This window comes from Vigna unguiculata, chromosome 7 (assembly GCF_037176805.1).
Source record: "Vigna unguiculata cultivar grain cowpea cultivar isolate G323 ecotype 2 chromosome 7, ASM3717680v1, whole genome shotgun sequence".
Taxonomy (NCBI): domain Eukaryota; kingdom Viridiplantae; phylum Streptophyta; class Magnoliopsida; order Fabales; family Fabaceae; genus Vigna; species Vigna unguiculata.
Window position 1 is genome coordinate 10444366 of NC_140798.1, and position 11069 is coordinate 10455434.

The 11069-nt window shown below is 34.5% G+C and overlaps 1 protein-coding gene across 2 annotated transcripts; it reads left to right on the top strand.

The window, feature by feature from the left end:
* The first annotated feature begins 223 nt into the window (after window positions 1–223).
* On the top strand, window positions 224–6302 carry LOC114190646 (serine/threonine protein phosphatase 2A 57 kDa regulatory subunit B' beta isoform-like). 2 transcript variants are annotated; one of them, XM_028079607.2, is made up of 2 exons: window positions 224–1899; window positions 5705–6101. In XM_028079607.2, the coding sequence occupies exons 1-2, from the start codon at window positions 733–735 to the stop codon at window positions 5753–5755; spliced, it is 1218 nt and encodes a 405-aa protein (XP_027935408.1). In that variant the 5' UTR covers window positions 224–732; the 3' UTR covers window positions 5756–6101. The 2 variants fall into 2 exon arrangements, with proteins under 2 accessions (XP_027935408.1, XP_027935407.1); XM_028079606.2 differs by having other exon boundaries at window positions 256–1899; window positions 5710–6302.
* Window positions 6303–11069: the final 4767 nt, after the last annotated feature.

The window sequence follows — 11069 nt, forward strand, 5'->3', positions numbered from 1 at the left end:
TGTGGCTTTCAATCATCTCACTCACTTAATCCATTTTCTTCCTTTATCCAACACCAATACACCACAAAAACAGATAAATAAATAAATAATATATATATATATATATTTTTTTTTTATTTGGCAAACCAAATCATGAAGTGTAAACCACTCCAAAAAGTAGAAAACAAAAACAAAACCATCTTCAATCGTTGAAATATAAAAATAAATAATTAAAAAATCAGTCATAATTCAAAAAAATGACTGTTTCAGAAGCGATTATTGTAATCCATTATAATCACTCACTTTCCACAAGCACCTCTCTCTAATCCCACCCCTTAATTATCGTTCTCTCTCTCTTTCTCTCTCTATGCTGTTTCTGTGTGTGCCATTCCTTCTCCCTCGCCGGAACACTTCTCCGATCGATCTAACCATCAATTTTACGACATTCACACCGGTGATTTTACTTCAATGATTCCTCACTCGGATCCGTAGCTTTCACAATCTACGAATCGTTTTCCTTCGCCATTCTCGTTTCTCGCTATCAGATCCGAATCCCGACGCTGAAATCGGGGGATAAACAACGAACCGTTGATACATGGATTAGCATCACCTCGATGAAAACCTTTCCCTCACGCGTCTCACGCAACCACACGTTTTCCTCGTGCACAACCTCGCCTTCAGCACTACGCACCACTTCCTCCTCATCGTCATCATTCATTCCTAGGGTTAGGGTTTCAGTCGAGCGACAGCAAAATGTTCAAGAAAATCATGAAAGGCGGGCACAAGAAGCCCTCCAAGTCCGACGCAAGCGATCCCGCGGCTGCGGCGTACGCTGCCGCCAACCGCAACATGCCAGCGGTGCCCTCGCCCAATGTCGTCGTGAACCATGCCTCGCGCGGAACTGGAGGTGCCGCGCCTCCTAGCTCCGGCACCGCGATGCCGCTTGTGCCTACCCCCGGGGCCATGGAGCCTTTGCCGCCGTTCCGCGACACGCCGGTCGCTGACCGGCAGAACCTCTTCCTCCGGAAGCTCCACATCTGCTGCTACGTCCTGGACTTCTCCGACACGCTGAAGAACGTTAGAGAGAAGGAAATCAAGCGCCAAGCGCTGATGGACCTCGTCGACTTCATCCAATCCGGCTCAGGCAAGATGTCGGAGCATTGCCAGGAGGAGATGATCAGAATGATCTCAGTCAACATTTTCCGGAGCCTTCCTCCGGCGTCTCACGAGAACACCGGCCAGGAACCCACCGATCCTGAAGAGGAAGAACCAAGCATGGATCCGACCTGGCCTCACCTTCAGCTCGTCTACGAGCTTCTCCTCAGATACGTGGTTTCCTCTGATACCGATACGAAAATCGCAAAACGGTATATTGATCACTCCTTTGTTCTCAAATTGCTTGATTTGTTTGACACTGAGGACCCGCGGGAGAGGGAGTATTTGAAAACCATACTGCATCGTATATACGGGAAATTCATGGTGCATAGACCGTTTATTAGAAAGGCTATTAACAACATTTTTTATCGGTTCATATATGAGACTGAGCGGCACGCCGGTATTGGAGAGCTTCTGGAGATTCTCGGGAGCATTATTAATGGGTTTGCGCTGCCCATGAAGGAGGAGCACAAGTTGTTTCTGGTGAGGGCCCTTCTGCCTCTGCATAAACCGAAATGTGTGTCCATGTACCACCAGCAGTTGTCTTACTGCATTACTCAGTTTGTGGAGAAGGATTTCAAGCTGGCAGATACGGTGATTAGGGGGTTGTTGAAGTATTGGCCTCTTACCAATTGCCAGAAGGAGGTTCTCTACCTCGGAGAACTGGAGGAAGTGCTGGAGGTCACGCAGGCTGCGGAGTTTCAAAAATGTATGGTTCCGCTTTTTAGACAGATTTCACGCTGCCTCAATAGCTCTCACTTTCAGGTTTGTAGATGATTTCCATCTTTTATAATGGTGTTAGTTTGAAGTTGAGATTATGGGTAGCTGTCTTCCATTGTTCTTATTTCCGGTTTTGAGTTTGCAATATTACTTATTGAACTGCTACCTTGTATGCTATGATACGTTGTACGTTATACATCAAATCTAGCTCTTACTTTTAACTTGTGGGTTTCTTATTTATAGAACGCGGGGGTTGGGGAGTGTAAGTTTCAGCTGCGTAATTAATGAACTTTAATTGTCTCAATTTTTATGTTTTTCCATTTCTAGCTCCATAGTGTAGTGGGATTGAATCTGTTTTCTTTTTTTCTATAAGGACAGTTTTAAGGTCTATTGTTTAGTTACTTTTTATGTTATGCATGTATTGCTGATGCTCCAATGGATAGGAAAAAAAGGAAAAAAAAATTATACTGTGCCAGTCATTACCATTAACGTGAGAAGAGGATTTTTGTTCTGGCTGAATTAATTGTATTCTTGTCTTTCACACATTAAAACTAAAATAGACAGACACATGCACATGCTTTTGCATGTACAAGGATTTTGACTTCATTATTGTTCATTATCTAGTTCAGAGCTGAGGACTTAAGTGGAAGTTAACCATTAGTAGTTATGAGATTGTGAGATTTATATCTCTTTTAAATGGTAAAGTACCTGGCTCAAAATAAAGATTATATGGCTGAGGATATATGTTGGGGACTGTAATGTTAATTTTCTGTTTGTTAAATGCATTAAGTTACTATTTTGTCTATAGAATTAGTTAAGAAATCTGTGGGTTATATTTTATTTCTTTCTTGTTGTTATCTTTATTTATTATGTCAGTGACATGCATGTAATTGTACATTAAGAATGGTGACATAATTGAAAACAAATCTTGAGATCGCAGCTGTTGGGAAAATGGTTATAGGTTCAAGTGTTCTCTAGTCCCCTGATTTGTTTGGACAAATGCAATACTCTTCTTGATTTAACACCATGAATTACACTGTGCCCCCTAACAACAAAATTCAGTCAAGTTATAGATGGAATCAGTCACTACATTCTAGAAATAGAAACAGCTTGAAAGGACATAAGAATTCCTTATGAACGCTTTGAGAAGCCGTGCTTAGCTTCCTTAATGCGGCTTTATTGTGGATGACCTTTTTTTCTCAACTGAATAGAAATGGGGAATATTTCAAAGGGACATGACATGTTCTCATAAGTCATAATCTGCTTGCATCATCTAACAGCTTCCTTTCAACAAACCCTCCTGTGAACACCTGGAAAGGAAATTGCTCTTTTATTTGGATAATTATACAAACTAGTGTACCTTCCAATTTTCAGAAATGCCATGTGTTGTGATCTTTCGTTAAATATATTACAATCTAATGATTATGGATATGGCATAATTTTTATTCCTATTATATAGAGCTGAAGAAGAGCCCTTGATGACTTATTTTGAAGAAATTCCTTCATATCAATAATGATGTTTGTCTCGTTATCATTTACTTCCAAATAATAAGGTAGTCACCTATTTTATTCTAATTGGTTAGTGTCAAAGTCATGATGAAATTTTATGGCTGTCTCAGTACCAAATCTTTACAGGATTTTATTACTCCCTTTTGTTTCTTTTTCTGGAGTTGATAATTTTGTTTAATCTTGATTGTGGTGCACGAGCATCTATCTAAAAGATGAAAGCCAGTCCATTGCATATTTCTGAACCGGGTTTGAGCGTGCTCTTTTGAATCCAATTTAGCAATTAAATAACTATTTCTAGGGCTGGCGATACGAGTCCTTTTTAGTAGATCCAATCTGAACATTTCTGGAAGTTTTTGCTATTGGTCACTTAATCAATAAAATATCTTCCTGATGCTTGTATGTCACTAAAGGCAGAAACTATTGTTATTTATTCCAGTGAAAAGAAAATCAACACCAAGGAAAGAAATATAGCTGCACGGGAAGCCTTAAAAATATTGGGGGGAAGTAATGATGTATTTTGTGGGAGTTAACCTGTGAGGAAGTTACATAGTCTGTGATGTAATAAAGGACAAGTCTTAGTGCACCAGTAGGCTGGCCTTGGTGACCAGTTGGTCATGGATTCAAATTCAGAAACAGTCTCTGTGTATATTTAAATATAAGGTTTAGTACAAATAAACACTTCTGCACCATCATATGAGGAGTCTTGTGACACCGGGGTATGCCAATTTTTTTTATTTACTAGAACTTTAAGGACCGGAAGAGATGAAAGTGAAAATCTGTTTCCTGTAGAAGTTATTTGGTTTGGTGGGTTTAATTTGCTGAGGGACAGCATATCTGATGCCCAGAAAAGTCCATGGGCGAAATTCAGTTGTCATATCACATATAATTTGTTAATTGTTTTTATTTTAGCTGATGGCAGTGTTTTAAATCCTGGAAACTGGTGCTTGGCTGGGGTCAAAAACACAAATAGAGGGTATAACAAGATAGCTGCCATATTATGTATTTCTCAAGTATGATAAAAAAAAGTGCTAAAAATTCATGACACTCATTAACAATAAAAAAGTTATAGGCATCCTAGACAAAACATACAATAAAATACCTAAAAAAGTCATATAAGTTCCTTAGGTAGGAATTATCTCATCTTTGAAATCCAAGTCTTCATTATCATTTTCACTACTATTCCATTTGTAGATTTTACTTTTAGAATTGAATATTAGAAAGTAGACTTTAAGCCTAACTTAATCTTGCAAAATTGGATTGTGAGTTGAAGTTTGTATTTATATACTATAATTTGGTTGTATCTTTTGTCAGTATGAGATCTCCAACACATTCTCTTACTATGAGGATTAAACATCTCAAGCATGAGACTAGTGGGAATCCGATAGAAATTGACATGATAGGTTCAACAAACTTAATTAAGATAGACTCATAATAGCTTTGACACCATCTTAGAAAGGAGAATTTAAGCCTAATTCAACATCAAATATTGGTTGTAAGGTGAGATTTGCACCCACTTATATATTATAGTTGATGTGAGATCTCCAACACTGAAAATTCAAAAATAGCTCAAGCCATTTTGGTTGCCACTTTAGCTGCCATAGCACACAAAATAGTGCCCAGAATAGTGGCTGGAGAGGACATCCTTTTAGCTCTGCTCCTCTTCAGTACTTTTAGTGGTGCTAGTTAAAACCCTACCTATTAGCTGTTACTTATATGTAACTGGCTAACATAACCTTCATTTGGATTCATAGGCGGATCTATTTTGATGGGAACGGGAGTGGCACCCACATAAGGAAAGTAATTGCTGGTTTTTAATTAAATCCACCTATAAACAATTGTATATTTATACTTTTTTGCAACCCTTAAATAGTATTACTGGCTCTACTTTTGGCCTGTGGCACATTGCAAATGATCAATTCTTCACAAATCAAGTGTGAATGAGTTTAGTTTATTAGATGATGAGGGTGTTGCAATTGATATGATTTATCAGGGAGCAAATTGCAATCGAGCCTTCGTTCATCTTTTCTGATACTTCATTAATTTGTTGTTTGTAAGCTTATCTTAGTTGTATCTTGTTCCTTCTAGTATCATGATGATGAAGCTGCTGTCTCTTGGTTTCTTACTTAGCCTCTACATGATAAAATCCCTTTGAAATTGCCAACAGTTGGCAAATAACAATCTTTATTTATGTCCTCATTTTATTAATTTTTTTCTTAAAGAATTTTATTTAAAATGTTATTATGAAGTTTTTTTAAATCAGCATAGAGATTTTTTTAGTGTTAATTTTTTTCATGGTTTAGATGTTGTTTTGAGAAGTGTTTGCGCTTAGCCACACTTATAGTGCAGGTTGCAGAACGAGCCCTGTTTTTGTGGAACAATGAGCATATCGTGAGCTTAATTGCCCAAAACAGGACGGTGGTACTACCAATAATATTTGAAGCATTTGAGAGAAACATCTCGAGTCATTGGAATCAAGCAGTACATGGACTGACAGTGAATGTTCGGAAAATGTTCCTGGAAATGGATGCAGAATTGTTTGAAGAGTGCCAGCGGCAGCACGCAGAGAAAGAGGCTAAAGCGAAAGATGTAGAAGAGCAGCGGGAACTTAATTGGAAGAGACTGGAAGATGCGGCTGCACAGAATGGATTTGAGGACATGCTCTTAACTTAGCCTTGTTAGTATATACTACCACAACTGCTCTTATCCATTATTTATTGGTTTCTTTCTTTTCCGCCTAATTTTTTCTCCTCTTCTATCTTATTATATATCACTTGGATAATTAGCAATTTAAGAAATCAGTCATTAATGTAACTTATTCGAAGTTGTTAGCAATGTCTGCAGATTAAGAACAACGTTTTTGTGAAATACTTTCTTGTATTTTTCTCCTTTTTATAAAGAGAAATACGGAAGATTTTTTCTTTTCATTTCTCAACACAAAATCTCAACTTCTCTTGCTTCTTGAATTCCAAATTGAATGGGTTGTTACATTGCGACATTGTTTTTCAGCACTGCTCAGCTCAATTCAGGTTGTTGGATACCATCAATATTGAGCAATACTTTTTTTTTTTTGGGTAGAATTTGGACATTATTTTTTGAAAACCAGAGAACCTTGCTTCTTCCAAAACTACTGGACAATTTCTTTTTTATATTATATATGTTTTTTCTTGCTTTCTTTTTTATCGTTTAAATTAATATTTTTTTTGTAGGAGTTTCAAACTATCAAAGAATGTGTCTATGTATATATATATATAAATTAGAGGATTACAATGTGTTTTTGGGAGAACTGAATTTATCTTATTTTAGCCATTTTGTTTAAATAAGAAGTTTGTAGGAACATCAATTGAAATATTTTTATTTTTTAACTTGAGTTGTTTTTATATAACTTGAAGTTTATAACTTATATTTTTTTTAAATCAATTTCTTATATTCAACAATTTTTTTTTTATTTCATACATATTCTTTTTATAAGTTATTATGTAAAAGCTATTTTTTTTATTCAAACTATGTTATTATCTTAAAATTCTTTTAAATGATTTTTTATTGTAATCATTTATAAACATAATATAACTTTTACGACTTTTCCAGATACGATGTCTACATAAAAAAAAGTATGGTGATAAATTATACCAAATAATGAGAGATTTAGTGGAATTTAAGAAAAATGTTATATAGATATCTTCCGGAGGATATATTTTTTGAAAAAAAGGAAAATATGTCTAGTAGTCCATTCAAAATATACACACAAACTCGGATTTTTCTGGCAAATTATAACTATCATCATATGCCATAGAAAAAAAAAATTTGTGTAAATACGTCTAGTTAAAGTCTGTATTTGGTACTAAATAGCTACCCTTAACGAAAACATGTTTGAGAAATGAATGTGGATATGTTATATCAATTTAGTCATAAAACATGACCCATACAACCTCGATTCTTTTCTTTTGCCGAATTATAAGTATCATCATATTTGATAGATAAGAAGAAAAAAAGCCATATATGTAAATGTGTGTGTGGGTAAAATATGGGACAAAAACTATCATAACTTTGAACTTGTGAGTCTCATTTACTATGACTAATCATTTTTATCTGCGTTTTCACAATGGTAAGAGAAAAATAATGATCGAATAAAGAGATAATTTTGTTTAAATTTATACTTAACTTTTCTATTTTCTTTTGAAGAGCAATTACGCTTTAAAGTTATACTTTATACGAATTTATATTTAAATGAGAACGAAGACTTAATGGATAAGATCGTGAAATATTAATCCAAGGAATCCTAATATTGTAATAGGATAAGGTTTGAGTCTCATAATAACTTAATATTGTTCATGTAAAAATAAAAAGTAATAATTAATATTAAATATTCATTTTCCAAGTTGTCCAAAAATTTAGTCCTATATGTAGTTCTATTTACTGATTTTTTAATTGTTTTAACGTCGTCAGTCAAAAGTATTAAGTTGACTTTAATTAGAAAACTAGAGAACTAAATTGGACAAATAAAAAACTAGGATCTATTTGAAAATTCAAATAAAATTAGAGGATCAAATAAGGTATTAAGCCAATCTTAGTTTTAGTTTATTAATTTTCAATAGTTATTAATCAACACTCCTCCTTGATCTTGGACCTACAAACTCCAAGCCTTTGCTTCAAGAATTCAAATATGGATTTTGGAAGTGCCTTGGTTAGAATATCAACCACTTGATTTTCTATTTTGCAATAAACTAGCTTCACTTGTCCTTCTTTTTAAACTTCTCTTAAAAGGAAAAGTTTTATCTTAAAATGTTTTGTTTTACCATGAAAAACTGGATTATTGGCAATTGAAAAACTGTATTATTAGCAATTGAAATTTCATTTTGATTGTCCACACAAATCTTTGTGTTACCTTCTTGTTCTATGTGCAAATCAGTCATGATTTTCCTTATCTAGAGAGTTTGATTTACAACAACAACAACATACTCTACTTCAACTATTGATTGGGCTACAATTTCTTGCCTTTTGGAACACCATGGAAAATTTCCATATCCAAGAGAGAAATAGTAACCAGAAGTGCTTCTCATATCATCAACACGTCTTGCACAATCATTATATGAATAACCATGAAAACTTAAACTTTCAACTTTATTGAACTTATACCATAATCAATTAAGCCTTTAACATAACAGAGAATTATTTTTGTTACTTGAAAATGAACTTTACTAACACAGTGCATGTATCTTGATAAGAAACTCACTAAATGCATGATATTTGGTCGGGTGGTTGTTAAATACATCAAACATCCTATTAGGCTTCTAAAAAACTTTTCACAACCTTTAAACCTCCATCTTTTTTGCAAAACTATTCTTTTTGGTTCAATGGAGTTGCATCTTTAACTTTGAAAGAACTTGCTTTGCATACTTTTCTTGGCACATAAATATTTCATTTTGCTTTTGTTGCACTTGCATACCTAGATAAAGTGTCATCTTTCTAAGGTATGTCATTTCAAAGACATGTTCCATTTCTTCTTTAAACTTGTCAATTAGAGATGTCAAAATGACTTTCAACCCGTAAGCCAACCCCCACCACGGGTTCGAGCCGGATTGGGTTGAGAAAAATTTAGTTTTTTCAAAAGTGGGTTGAATTCAACCTGGCTCACTTAGCCCACGGGTTAAATGGGTTCGAGCCGGATTGAAGGTGGGTTGACCCACCTAACCCACCAACATTTTTTTACAATTTTTTTTATTTTTTTAATAATTATTTACTACTCCTAATTATATAGGTTTATAATTTCATATTTTTAAATGCTAGAATGTTGTTTAATAATATTTGAATAGTTTGAATGTTTAATTAATTTGATTGTCAAGTTACATATGTTGATACTTTAATCTTCAACTATAATCTTTATAGTAAATTACTCAAGCAACCGTCTTATAAACAAATTTTTCTGAATTAGCATGACAAGAAGGTGTAGTTTTTTTATTTATATTTTGTTGAATAGTATGATAGAAAATGTGTAATATTAGCAACGTTTTCTTGGACTATATAGACACTTTCTTAAAAACAATTCATCATATATTGGTAGTGAGCACGATGAAGACATTGATTATTGATTTTATTGTGATTGTCATCTCATGAGTTGCTTTAAAAATTATTTGAATATTTCAATATTTAAAAATAAATAAATAAATATTTTTTTTATGTGGGTTGGTGAGCAAACCCACTTAACTCACCAACCCGTGGTGGGTTGAGTCTGGTTACAAAATTTCTATCTCACTATAAAGTGAGTTGGGTTGGATTCACTCATTTTCAACCCAACTCGTGGTGAGCCAACCTGTGTGAGTCGGGTTGGCTCACGTTGACATGTCTATTGTCAATCATCTCTTTACAACTTCCTCTAACAAATACGTCATCAACATATAAAGATATTACAAGTATATCTTCATCCACCTTTTTAATGTATAAGGTAGACTCACTTAGACTTTTCACAAAGCCTAAGCTCATGAAATGTGCATCAATTCTACTATACCAAGACCTTGGTGCTTGTTTTAAATCATATAATGCCTTTTTTAGTAGATAAACCTTGTCTTCTTGTCCTTGAAGAGCAAATCCTTTTGACTGTTCCACAAAATTTTCTCCCTCCAAATATCCATTCAAAAAGGTTGATTTGACATTCAATTGATGTATAACCCAACCTTATGGTGTCTAGCCTTGCAACTCGGGAAAATGATTAAAAGAAATCTACCCTAAAATATGGGTATATGCCTTGACAACGAGTCTTGCCTTGTACTTGTTCACAGAGCAATCAAGATTGAACTTGGTTCTATAAATCCACTTTACTCTAATGGATTTTTTATGATTAGGTTTGTCCACCAACTCCCCCGTATGATCTTTTTCAATCATTTTAAGCTTCTCTTTCATAGCATTTATCCACTTCTTGTCATTTATAGCCTCTTCATATCCTATAGGTTCCATGACAACAACATTACACCTTTGATAAATGTCTGAAAGTAATCTCGTTCCTCGAACCGGTTTGTCATCCACATCTTCATTCTCCTTCTGAAGTTCCAGCTCGTTGTTGCCTTTCCAACTCCAACAATCAAACTCCAAGAATTTTGCATCCCTACTAAAAGTTACTTTGTTGTTATGTAGGAGATCGATCTTGTAGGCCTTTGAAATTAAGCTATAGCCTACAAAAATTACAGGTTCTTCTTTCTTGTCCAATTTGTCTCTCTTAATATGAGGAATGTAAGAGAAACACTAGCAACCAAACGTCTTTAAATTAAAGAGCTTAGGTTTGTAACTGTACCATGCTTCAAAAAGTGTTCTTTGTTGTAGAGCTTTTGTCGTAACCTATTAAGTAAAAATACTTATGTATTTCTAGCTTTTGCCCATGGAGTAAGCACTTAGTGATCTCCATGATCGTTCACTTTTTCCTTTCTGTAGTGCCATTTTGTTGAGGTGAATAAGGGGTTGTAAGTTGGTGTTCTACACCTGTATCTTCATAAAAACTTGTTAAATTTCTTAGAAATATATTTAGTTCCATTGTCAAATCTAATGACATGCAATTTGCACTTGTTTTGATTTTCCACCCAAGTTTTAAAATTCCAAAAAAATGTCAACAACTTTAGACTTAAGCTTCATAAAATAAATCTAACACATTTTTGTCTTGTCATCAATGAAAAGAATATAGTACTTAATGTCATTCAATGATCATGTGCTCATAGGACCTT